This window comes from Octopus bimaculoides, chromosome 4, assembly GCF_001194135.2.
Source record: "Octopus bimaculoides isolate UCB-OBI-ISO-001 chromosome 4, ASM119413v2, whole genome shotgun sequence".
NCBI lineage: Eukaryota > Metazoa > Mollusca > Cephalopoda > Octopoda > Octopodidae > Octopus > Octopus bimaculoides.
This window is the reverse complement of record NC_068984.1, coordinates 38,875,444-38,888,688: the sequence shown is the minus strand read 5'-3', so window position 1 is coordinate 38,888,688 and position 13,245 is coordinate 38,875,444. Positions and strand designations below refer to the sequence as shown.

Below are 13,245 nucleotides of genomic sequence, written 5' to 3'. Positions count from 1 at the left end.
CCCCCTTCATTGTAAAATTTCAATTTTTCAACAAGGCCGCAGCTCTGAGCTGAAACTACAGAAAAAAAAAGCAGGCCTTCAAGCAGGCTAGCCACATGCTAGAAATAATAGCCTAATCTCACACAACTTTGATAACATAATGTAATCAATCTACTGTCGTTTATCCCTAGTTTCTGCATTGACCACCAGATAAAGGATCGGGGGACCCTGTCAAAGGTTTTCTCCAAGTCAACAAAAGCCAAGTACAGAGGTTTATCTTTGGCTAGATATTTCTCCTGCAGTTACCTTACCAGAAATATAGCATCAGTGGTGCTTCTGCCTGGTACAAAACCAAACTGCATTTCATTTAGGCTAACTCTCTCCCTAATTAGTTGGGCTATGACCCTTTCTGTAACTTTCATCACTTGAGCCAATAATTTGATACCCCAGTAGTTATTTCTGTCTAAAGCATCACCTTTACCCTTGTAGCAGTTGACTATGGTACTGCTACAACCAATCATTGGGTATGACTCCTTCATGAACTACCTGATTTATGATGTGAGTGACAAGACCATAAACCCACACCACCCGATATTGTTAAAATTTAGGCAGTAGTTAGGTAGTAATTTTGCATTACTTTATAAATGCACATTCTTTTAAGATAATTGCATTTCATCTTATAGCTCTATTTTACATTATTATTGACATTCAAGCTTTCTTCATTTTGCATGTCTTGCCAGTGCTCCTCCACATGAATATGTATACTTATAGGACTATCACTATGGAAATATCTGATACAATGATATCAAATCAATTTAATACATGCTATCTTAAAGATATCATGTTCGTACCAGTGTATATAGTGCCACACCCTAACAGTTGAGGGAACCCGTGGAAGAGGTAGGCCCAGGAAGACCTGGGCTGAGGTGGTGAGGCAAGACCTTCGTACATTGGGCCTCACCGAGGCGATGACTACGGACCGAGACCTTTGGAAATGGGCTGTGCGTGAGAAGACCCGGCAAGCCAAGTAAGATCGTTGCCAGTGCCCCTGGACTGGTTCTTGTGCGGGTGGCACATGAGATGCACCATTTTGAGCGTGGCCGTTGCCAGTACCGCCTGACTGGCTCCTGTAGGATTTTCGAGCGAGATCGTTGCCAGTGCCCCTGGACTGGCTTGTGCGGGTGGCACATAAAAGACACCATTTCGAGCGTGGCCGTTTTCGTGCGGGTGACACGTAAAAGCACCCACTACACTCTCTGAGTGGTTGGCGTTAGGAAGGGCATCCAGCTGTAGAAACTCTGCCAAATCAGACTGGAGCCTGGTGTTGCCATCCGGTTTCACCAGTCCTCAGTCAAATCGTCCAACCCATGCTAGCATGGAAAGCGGACGTTAAACGATGATGATGATGATGATGATGATATATATAATTATTTCAAGGATATAAATACCTTAAAAGGATGTCAGCATCCAAATTCCCCAGTTTTATCCAGTGTATCAGTGAAATACTAAAATATGTTAGCTTTACATTGATGGATATGGGTATATTATCATTTATGTTAAGAAAAAGAAAATACTATATATTTTGGATAATATATACATATATATATATCATCGTCATTTAACATCTTCTTTCCATGCTCGCATGGGTTGGATGATTTGATTGAAGACTGGCAAGCCAGGAGGCTACAATCTGATTTGGCAAGGTTTCTACAGCTGGATGCTCTTCTAAACACCAACCACTCTGAGTGTGTAGTGGGTACTTTCTACATGCCACCGGTACAGGAGCCAGTCGGGTGGCCCAGGGATTGAGCATGATCGAACAGTGCTTTTTACATGCCACCAGCACAGGTGCTAGTCAGGTGGCACTGGCATTGGTCACGCTTGAATGGTGCTTTCTACATGCCACCAGCACGGGTGCTAGTCAGGTGGCACTGGCATCAGTCATGCTCGAATGGTGCTTTCTACATGCCAGTGCATTTTAAAGATAATAACTTATTTGAATTTATATGTACATAATAAGTATATGTATACACCCGCACGCAAGGAGGACAGTTGTATAAAGTTGTGCCGTGCGCTCAAAGAACTGGCACCTGTAGAAGAGGGAGACTAAGGGAGGTGTGAGTGACATGGCGAAGTCAAATCTAAATCTCACCTCACAAAGAAGATATCAAAGGACCGTGTTGACTAGCATATTACCAATCAACTCAGTTGACCCACTTGCCTGCTCAGGCATAACAAAATGGATGTTAAAATTATGTATATTTGTGTCCATACGCACACACACATGCATATCTGCCCTGCTGTGTAACCTACACCACTGTTCTCTTTCATAACTTCATGCCCCTCTGACGCCCATATTAGTTTTCTACCCTCACATCATGCATCTCTATCATTGATGTGTCTGTTGCCCATCCCACTGTCACCTTTATCTCTTTATTGTTAAATTGTTTAGCTTTGATCGGGCAGATCTATAAAATAGAAAGCATTCAAGTTGCGACTATTTGTAGAGATTGTATCTGGGGCTACATGATTGATGTCCTTTTTTAAGACCATGTAACGGGAGTTGAGGAAGGTTTGGTTATTATTTCTAGTTCATATATTTTTTCTGGAATGACTACCAATTTCTTAGTATGAATTATTTAAAATAGTTTTTAAATGATGACTCAGATCTAAAATTTTTATCACTGTTGTGAATGTAAACAAAACTGTTTATGTTTTCCAGTTCGAAACTATGACTGTTTTTGTTGGTGCACGCAAAAGAATATACCATAAAGTAGTATCCGGTGTGCAGCTGTTGTTTTCACGGAAATACCTTCTCCTGACTAATACAGCCATTAGTATAACATCAGCAGCAGGTGGAGATTCTGTTCAACAATTCTATGAACTTTCAATTCAGCGACAGCAAACATGGAACAAAGATCGGACTCTACACATCAGTATTACTGGTTTAATATTGGGACCCCCAAGCCATTATTGGTATCACCTGATAGACTATCTTTTCCCAGGTTCTTCAGTTCGTGTAGTTGCCAAAAAACTACTATTTGACCAAACTATAGGTACACCGATAGGTATTTTTCTATTTTTATCATCACTAGGAATTCTAGAAAATTCTTCATTTGACAAAATGTTAACTGAATACAAAAACTGTGGAAAAACTTTGTTACTTTCTGAATGGCTAATTTGGCCTCCAGTACAAGTGATTAATTTTGCTTTCATACCACTTAAATTTCGTGTTTTATTTGATAATTCAGTATCGTTTGGATTTGATATTTATTATTCTTATATTAAATATAGAACTGATAAGGTTTCTGACTGATATTAAAAATAAAAGTGAAATTTGATGAAAATATATAAAGTGCCTTTCTTTCAAATGTCGATACTTTGAGATATAAGATATTTGAACACACACAGACATATGTAAATAAATATCCTTTAATTGGCGAATAGCAAATCAAAATAAAATATTTGCCACAACTCCAATTTTTCCTAAACCTGTGATATATGTGTAATAAAAAAAAATTTATAACATTATTTATTTTGTTAAAGGTGAATATGGGACCTTTTCTGTTGTCAGTTTTCATTTTTTAAAATTTTGTTCTTATTGTTGTCAGATTTAGTGTATTGACGTGGTTTTATATGCTAATTATGGAAATGAAATTCATTTTTGCAATAAATTAATACATAAAAAGTTAATAACTTTTGAAGTTTACAAATTTTGGGTAATTTTAACCAATCAAAAGCCACAGGCATATTGGTTCCGGTTTCCATAGTAACAAGCCAAGGTATAGTTTCCTTAAAACACCAACCACATGTATTATCTTTACCTAACTATTTTCTTTCACAAATGCCTATTTTCTGAGTTTGTACTACCTCATTTTTGTCATTTTCACCTGTTCTTTTGAGAAATGAACAAATATTTTTTGTTGTTGTTGTTGTCCTCTCACTACCTCATTTTCATAATTTTGAACTCTGTGATTTCCTGGACTTCTTCAACCTAAATAGATGCATGACTGCAACCAGCTCATTTAACCTTTCAAATATGATGGAGAAATTGAAAACCTAGGCAGATGTGGTTTCTTACTTACAAGAGAAGGTTGTTATCCTTAAAAGAAAATTATGTAGAAAAAGACACCATATGAACAAGAAGCTTTATGGGAAAATTTACAGTTGGTGCTCCCAAAAAGGTTGTCTGCCAGAAAAAATACATTGATGGAAGGCAGCACTCTTCCTCTTAGGACAGTACTGCTTTTTTTCCCCTTTACTCATGGGTCAAGGAATTGACTTCAGTCTGGCTTTGTGTTGAAGAACTGGGGATTACAATAGCTATGCTCGTGAAATATGTATGGAGGACCTACTCCACAGCCCAGTTCAGATAAACAGTCCTGGGAAATTTGTTGAGATAAATGAAGCAGTCTTCTCAAAGTGTAAATACAATTGGGGAAGGTGCTTGCTACCTGAACAGGTTTTCAGAGGAGTGTGTTGTGAGACCAGACATGTTTTTCTTTATATGGTGCCATGTCGGAATCGTAATACACTGGGGGAATGCATATGTCAATCAGTTCCTCCAGGAAACACAATTTTCAGTGACTTCTGACATTCTTGAAATTTATGGTTATAATATGTGGCACAGGAAATAAAACTCTAATTTGTTTGAGAAAAAACTTCTAGACTGTATCTCAAACTTTTGTTTTTTAATTTTTGCTACAAAAAATGTATCAATTATTTACATGAAATGAACTATTTTTGTTTTGTAATTTAATGTAGTTTGTACTTTTGTAATTTTTTGCAAAAAATAAAAAAAATTCCTTGAGGATTTCTTTTTATATTGTTTACATGCCTGTTCCAACATTTCACGACTTTATTCAGTAAAACTTTTTACAAGTTTGTCTTCATAATGTCAGAGACAGCTAACACTCACAAAATGCCATCTTCCAAATCCTGTTTTCTGATTGGGTAAAAATTAAAGTTCAAACTTCTGTAACATTTCCTAAAATTTTTTGGAACAAGTGAATAACAAAATTAGATTCAGTGTGAAAAATTACATCAATGTACCAAGTTTGAAAGTTTTCACTTAGTTTCAAAAACTTTGACAGCAACAGAAAAGATCCTGAATATATTTAATAGGTCTCAGGGATCCTGTAAAGGCGATGTGTACAGTCCCTTAAATCCTCCCCCCTCCCCACAAAAAGGGCAAACACCTAATCAAAAGGCATTGCAGTCATCACCATCTCATTTGCTTAGGCATATATAAGACTGATATCCTTTGCAATAAGACAATAGGGAATTCTGACAAGCAGACTGACATAGGAGTCCCCTCCTTACCATTTTCATAGGTATTTGCAGATTCATTGTATATCAAGTTCTGATGAAACAATCACTTGTTCACTGATGAGAATAAGAAATAAGAATGTACACATATTTCTGAAACAGTCAGACATTGTGTTACATATCTAGACAAAAAAAAGGAAAATTCAATGTAAAGTTATTTGTACTTGATCTTATGAATCCAAACTATTGTGTACTGTGTGATCTTATGACGAATGAAGTCAAAACTGGCCATGTAAGAAGCGTTATTTTTGTACAACTTCTATTTTTCTTGCGATATAAATCTTTAAAATTTACAAAAGATATGTATCATGTTACAAGTTCATAAAACAAATTGTACTGCTTGTGGAATTTTTTTGTTTTTATAACATTCACTGCTCTTACACTTTACTTTATCTTTTCCAAGAGGTGGGGGGAGGACTTCGGAAAATTCACAAGATCTGAGTTTTTCACCCATAACTTGGTGACAGTTTATCGTGGATAGTGGGTATTAATCCATATTTTAAATATTCCTCTGAATATTGATGGACTTTTTTTTTACTTGCACTACCATATTTTTTGAATCGGCATAACTACAAATTTCTGCACCCTCAACTTTGGATGATCATAACTTTCAGAAAAATGGATATTTTTAATGAAATTATCTACGAATGTGTTATATCACGTAGATTCTGAATATACAAAATTTTTGGGGGAAAGTGTTTTAGGAGGGGGAGGCGTATTTCACAGGAGTCCACTTCAATTTGTCTTAGCTTTCAAGAAAATGGATATTTTTTAATGAAATTCTCTACAAACATACCTCAGACTATGTAGATTCAGAGGACAGGAATTTGGTGGGGAAAACAATTGGAGGCTATTTTTGAGAATTGTTCCCTATTCACAGGTGTTTCTGAAGTTGTCTATATTTGTTTCATTTTCTCAGTTTTGTGCATCCACAGATTTCTACCACACACATATGTAATTAAAAAAGTTCAAACGGGGAATTATATAACAAATTATGCTTTACACTTCTATACTTAACTGCGCATGTATATTCCTTATTATTGCTTTCGGTATCTTCTGCCTTTCTATTAGAAACGTTTACCTGGGAATTTACTTAAAGTGAAAAAGAATAGTATGCAACAGATAAGTCGTCTTAATATTTTTCAGTGTACCAGACCTCTTACTGTTATTTTTAGCATAATGAGTTTTCTGGTGAGGGCTTCATTGCCTGTTTGTTGCTTCAGTAGAAATCCACAGATGCACAAAACAGAAAATGAAACGAATATGGACGACTTGTTCAGAAACATCCACAAGTGCGGAACAGTTCTCAAAAATAGCCCCTAATTATTTTACCCCCAAAATTCCTATGTCATCAGTATATTTGTAGAGAATTTCATTAAGAAATATCCATTTTCTTGGAAGTTAAGATGAACTGAAAACCCCTTACTTCCACTCCATTCTATTCCTCCATCCTGCAAACACCATTTATTGCCCTATTGGTAGAGATGGACTACATGTAATCTGAACCTTCCCCCCCCTTATTTATTAATTTTTTTTACAGAATCCCACATTTTAGGCTATGGAGATTCCGATTCTGAAAAAAAATTTTTTGAAAAATTTCAATGACCCCCCCCCCCCCAAGCAGGCTATTTACATGCTAGAAATAACAGCCAAATCTCACAAAACCAGTGTTAGGTTTAGGTTTACCCTGTGGATCTATATAAAAACCGGGGGAGGAAATCGAAATTTTGAAAATTTTTTTTTTCAGAATCGGAATCTCCATAGCCTAAAACGTGGGATTCCGTAAAAAAAGAAAATAAAACAAGGGGGGAAAGGTTCAGATTACATGTAGTCCATCTGGACCGCCCTATCAACACCCTGCAGCAGCACATTTTTCTCGTGTACCTAGATTTGTTGTTGCCAGAGATAAAAGTGTCAGTACTTTTAAACACATAAGTTTGCGGTCAGTTTATTTCTCCATAGGATATTAAGATGGCATTGCTTTCAGTACTGACCAGTTCCTTACTACATACACATTTGTAATTACCTACGTTTTCACATACCACTAAATCAAAGGAAATAATCCTATTCCCTCTTTAGTGACATCAGATCTTATGAATATGCTGAAAACGACCTGTTGTCTCTAAAGTGTAAAAAATTTGATAAAATTGTCCACTGAAGAGATACTCTTACTCTTTTACTTGTTTTAGTCATTTGACTGCAGCCATGCTGGAGCATCACCTTTAGTTGAGCAAATCGACCCCAGGACTTATTCTATCAGTCTGTTTTGCCGAACCGCCAGGTTACGGGGACGTAAACACACCAGCATCAGTTGTCAAGCGATGTTGAGGTGGACAAACACAGACATATATATATACGACGGAATTCTTTCAGCCTGAGGCTATAGTACAAGACACTTGCCCAAGGTGTCACGCAGTGGGACTGAACCCAGAACCATGTGGTTGGTAAGCAAGCTACTTACCACACAGCCAATCCTGCGCCTATATAATTTTTTTTTTAATAACTCATTCTCGAATTAACCAGTTTCTCTTATTTGTATACTAAACATCATGCACAAAAAGTCCAAGTTTAACATAACCCTATGCATCCCTCACCAAAATATTACCATGCCCCATGTTGGGAATCACGGACCTACACTAAGAGGGCCATTTCTGTTTGGTTGCAGCTGTGGGAATTTCAAAGTTTAAAATTCAGTGCATTAATGTAGTTATCCAAGCTGAATCTCAGAAGACCTTTCACTTTTACCAGGAAAATTTTTTTAAAGTTTCAGGCGATCTTACGATACCAGTCCTGAAGCTATACACCACGTGTTTATTTACATCACATTGGCCTTTTCTGTAAAAAGTATTGGAGGGAAACGACGTTGTAAAAGTGAAAGAGACAGTGAGAGCGCGATTTCTTTTGAAGTTGGCATGTGTGTCGGAGAGAGACAGATAACAGATTATTTTTATTTCCTTTTAATAGCATGTATGCGAAACAGACAGTGTGGTGAAGTTCTTTTGTGTGAGAGAGGTTATGCATGTATGTATGAATGGCTACAGTGACACACACACGCAGGTTATGTATGTGTGTGTGTGAATGGATTCAGTGACACACACTATAAAAAGGAAATAAAAATAATTTCAGTTATCTCTCTTACATACACATGCCAACTTATAAACACATGTGCAGTAAGTAACAGCTTCAGAACTGGTATTGTAAGATTGCCTACCACCAAGTAAAAAAAAACAAGATCTGCAACCTGTTATAATATGAAACCAAATAAATCAACTATTTTACATTCAGAATGGCTATTAACCTTAGCACATTTCAACCAGGATACAAGCAACAAAACATATCATTGAAGCATATGCTTTCACACACAATATCTTTGCCAACACATACTGTCTCACAGACAAATCTTTATGCTTGGCTCGTTACTATGCAAACAGGTACAAATATGTCTGCAGCTCATAATTGGCTAAAATCAACCAATTTGCAAACTTTAAAACTACACTTCGATTTATGGTAAAAATTAGCATATAGAACATTACACTGATTACAAAATCAATTCTAACAAATTGAAAATTGTCAGCCAAACAGAAAAAAAAAGAATCTCACACTAGTGATCCTCCTCCAGATCAACTGCTAGATATAGCTTACCTTTAAGAATTTCTCCTGCAGTTGTTCCACTAAGATGAAAAAGCATTAGTGGTATCCAATACTAACTCTTCCTAAAGTTGTGCCACAACCTTGGTCATGAGTTTATAAGAAATCTCCAGAGAGTCTTCATTGTTGTAGTCACTGGTTATGAACTCATCAAGCACTGATTAAACATGCAAATGACAAGCATCTCATTATCTCTGATAATCCAGCTGCCTTTCTAACCATAAACTAAGATATAGATTCAATAGTTGCTACTTTGCTGGGTCTACCTGGAGTAGTCCTTTCTTTAAAATGCATAATAATCTTCATGAAACTGCAGCAATGATAATTCAGAATGAGATATTCATCTTCATGCAACCTATAAGGTGATTATAGTAGAATACAAATATGAAGGAAAAACAAAAACCACAAGACAATTTTAAAAGAGTAGAATTTATTTTGATATATAACACCGTAGAAGTAAATTACTTCTGTTTCTTTGCAGCAGGTTTCTGAGCGCCAGATGCAGATTTAGGTGTAGACTGAGCAGGTTTAGGGGATTGAGCCTGCTTTGCAGCCGGTTTGGGTGACTTGGCAGCTGGCTGGGCCTGTTTAGCAGGTTGTGCCTGTTTTGTAGCTTGTGCTGGCTTGGGTGATTTGGCAGCTGGCTGGGCCTGCGCAGCAGGTTGCGTCTGCTTTGCAGCCTGAGCTGGTTTCGGTGTCTTAGCAGCTGGCTGGGCTTGTTTTTGGGGTTGAGTTTGTTTTTGAGGCTGACCCTGCTTTGGAGTTTGAGCCTGTTTAGGTGCCTTATCCGACTTTGGAGCCTGAGCTTGTTTTGGAGCTTTATCTGTTTTAGGTGCCTGAGCCTGTTTTGGAGCTTTATCTGATTTTGGAGCCTGGGCCTGTTTTGGTGCCTTATCAGTTTTTGGAGTCTGGGCCTGTTTCGGTGCTTTATCTGATTTAGGAGCCTGAGCCTGTTTCGGTGCTTTGTCTGACTTAGGAGTCTGAGCCTGTTTTGGTGCTTTGTCTGACTTAGGAGTCTGAGCCTGCTTTGGGGTTTGACCTTGTTTAGCAGGCTGACCCTTTGGTGCCTGACCCTGCTTAGGTGTTTGACCTTGCTTAGGCTGGGACTGTTTTGCTGCCGGTTTAGCAGCTTGCTGTGGCTGTTTAGTAGCTTTAACAGGCTGTGCTTGTGCTGTCCCCTTGGCAGATTTAGACTGAACCTGAGCAGCACCTTTGCCTGGTTGTGCCTGTTTAGCTGGCTTAGCTTGCTGCTGCTTGGCAGGTTGAGCCTGTTTAGCTGGCTGTGCACCGGAACCTTGCTGACCTCCCTTCGTTGGTTTACCAGGCTGAGATACTTTAGCAGCTTTACCAGGTTGGGAAACCTTTGCAGCTTTTCCTGGTTGGGTCACTTTTGCACCCTTACCTGGTTGAGCTTTAGTAGGCTGAGATGGCTTTGCAGCCTTAGCCGGTTGAGCCCCCTTTGCGGGCTGTACACCTTTTGCAGCCTTAGCCGAAGCACCCTTTGCTACCTTAGCTTGCTGACCTTTTGCAGGTTGAACACCCTTTGCTGGTTTGGCAGCCTGAGTTGGCTTAGCAGCTTTTGCCTTAATAACCTTTTCAGCTTTAACAGGCTGTGCCTGCTTTGCAGCCTTTCCAGCAGCTTTACCTGGCTGAACTCCTTTGCCAACAACCTTTGGTGGTTTGGTTGCTTTAGCTGGTTGAGCCTGCTTAGAGGGTTTGGCTGCTCCCTTGGCAGAAACTTTTGGAGCTTCTTTACCAGGCTTAGCTTTTTTGGCTGCTACTGCTGCAACTTCCTGTGTAGGTTTAGGTCTCTTAGTTGGCTGAGCTGGTTTTGTCATACCTTTAGCAGCTTTAGTAAGCTTAGCTGCTGCTTTGACAGCTGGTTTAACAGGCTTAGCCGCACCCTTGGCCACTCCCTTAACACCTTTAGCTGCCTTTCCTGCTCCTGCTGCTGGTTTGCCTTGCTTTGTAACCTTAGCACCCTTTGCTGCTTGAGCTGGCTTGGAAACTTTGGCTATCTTAGCAGGAGTATGAAGGACTGATTTCTGGCCACCACTTTTACTGGCATCTCCTGGGCTCGGCCTTTTCTTACTCTGTGGCTGTTGCTTTTTCTGAATACTAGCAACAGTAGCAGCCACTTTAGCAGCATCCTTAGCAAGTGATTCACTCCTACTCTTAGAAATTGATGATTGTTTTCGTTCACGGCGCCTCTCTTTATGCTCTTTCATTCTCAAAGCCAGAAGCTTAGCATAATCTGCAGCTTCTTCACGCTTTCTTGCAAATCTCAATGCCTTCATACTACGAAGATGTCTCCTTCTTTGCAACACTAAAGGTGTCACTAATCGTTGAATTTTCGGAGCCTTAGAGAGTGCGCTCTTACCTGAAAATAGAAGAGGGAAAGAGAGAGAGAGAAAAAAAATTAGAATTATTACCTTAATTTAAGCATAAATTCATTTAAAAAGGCAATTAATATGTAGTGTATATAATTGCTACACACTGATTACATAAACACTGCAAGCAAAATACTTACGCTTGGTGTTTTCCTTGAGAGGGATTGGTCTACGTACAACATATCTTCGTACATCATCTTCTTTAGAAAGATTAAACAATTTCCTAATTTTACCAGCTCTCTTGGGACCAAGACGACGTGGGATGGTAATATCAGTAAGACCAGGAATTTCCTGCTCACCTGAAAAAGAAATAAGTCAAATGAACCATCAACAAACACTTGAAAAATTTAAATGAGAGAAAGAGAAAGAAAACTTGGAATACATACCTTTCTTGATAATAATTAAGCTCAAAACACTCAAATTGGCATCAACAATACAGCCACGCACAGACTTCCTGCGCCTCTCACCTTCTCGTCGTGGACGGTAACAAGAATGTCCCTTAGAGAGTAAAAGGCGGACACGTCCAGCTGTCAGGATACCTTGTTTCATGGGAAAGCCTTGTTTGTCATTTCCACCCGTAATTCGGAAAACATAACCCTGTATGCAAATAAATATAAGAAATAAATTTCAGTGGCAACACCCTAGAAGAAAAACCTTTTATTCAAAATTAAGCAGCATGTTCACATAATAGATAACATCTCAAGAAAAATGTAATCAAAGCCAGTTCAGCACCAAATGCAAATTATTTGCCGGTGAAGATGTGCAATCACAGTAACCACACAAAATCATGAACTAGTAAATAGCACAACATATCAAGAGCCAACCAGCAATAATTTTGAAGTAGAGATAAAACTAGTAATAATGATTTACAGTAATATGAGGAATAAGTTTAGTGTAATTCACTCAGTGTAAAAAAAGTTTGACAGCTAAATTGAGACTGATACAGACAATTCAACTAGAAGACACAAAAAGATATGCTATTGCAGATCTACCTTATTAATAAGAATGTAATGGATAGTCTATTCATTACAAAATTCTTTGTACTAACACAAGGATCTAGGCATATAATGCCCAAAACTGCATGTAGCAAACCTATTTAAACAAAAATACACATTCTTTGCTTTCATAGAAATGCACAATTAATTTACCCCATCTTTCATTACAACAGTAATTAAGTTTACTGTAGTGGTAAGCATCCTGGGGCTACCTGAAACTCGTAAAAAAAATTTCCATAATGAAGTATACTCAATATGATTCACTCCTTCGTCAACAATATTTCGAAGCATCTTAAAAACAATAAAACAGTACGTGATGCACACACATTTCGGCTGGATATGGCCACTTTAAATGCTAAAGAGTTGAGACAAACCCACAGAAAAATATATGAGTGTAGTGAACATTTCAAGCTGTTAGGAGCAAATCCTGTCAAGTTACTCCCCTGAAATGCTTTAATTGATCAAGCTCATACCAGCAAAATAATTCATGCAAAAGTCGTTTGCAAAATACTCTGCTTCCTTATCTAGCCTACACTTCACAACTGCTGCAAATAATTTCTTCTATCCTCTCCGACTCCCCCACCATCACTCCTATTCTCTAATTACTGTGGCTAAAGATTTATAATGTAGTGTAAGCTGGACATTTAAAAAAAAATATGGTAGGAAATTTCAAAATCAAACAATTAATGCCAGTCTATGCCAATACTGTCACATAGTTGGCCTAAGAAAATGGTTTTCTTGCCACGGAGATCGATTTTTTTTTTTTTTTAAAGGTGATACCGCTTCTTTTATTTTGACAAATTACCATCTCAAAATAGAATTGGTGAAATTAATAAAGAAAAGACTTAAAAATTTGCTTTGAGTATGAAGGTAGAAAGCAGAGTCTTATTCAAAATTATGGTATT

General features: G+C 38.0%; 2 protein-coding genes across 6 annotated transcripts in view; one reads left to right on the top strand and one right to left on the bottom strand.

Moving 5' to 3' along the window:
• Window positions 1-4,792, top strand: part of LOC106881147 (mpv17-like protein 2) — an 8,029-nt gene extending 3,237 nt beyond the window's left edge. For all 5 annotated transcript variants that reach the window (XM_014931430.2, XM_014931428.2, XM_014931427.2 and 2 more), the window contains exon 2: window positions 2,702-4,792. In XM_014931430.2, the coding sequence (XP_014786916.2) occupies window positions 2,702-3,295 (594 nt within the window). In that variant the 3' untranslated portion in view covers window positions 3,296-4,792. The remainder of the gene's footprint in view (window positions 1-2,701) is intronic.
• Window positions 4,793-9,365: 4,573 nt separating this feature from the next.
• LOC106881151 (neurofilament heavy polypeptide) overlaps window positions 9,366-13,245 on the bottom strand; it is an 11,909-nt gene continuing 8,029 nt past the window's right edge. The window contains exons 3-5 of the mRNA XM_014931435.2: window positions 11,732-11,942; window positions 11,486-11,644; window positions 9,366-11,335 (exon numbers count right to left, since the gene is read on the bottom strand). Of these exons, the coding sequence (XP_014786921.1) occupies window positions 9,417-11,335; window positions 11,486-11,644; window positions 11,732-11,942 (2,289 nt within the window). The 3' untranslated portion in view covers window positions 9,366-9,416. The remainder of the gene's footprint in view (window positions 11,336-11,485; window positions 11,645-11,731; window positions 11,943-13,245) is intronic.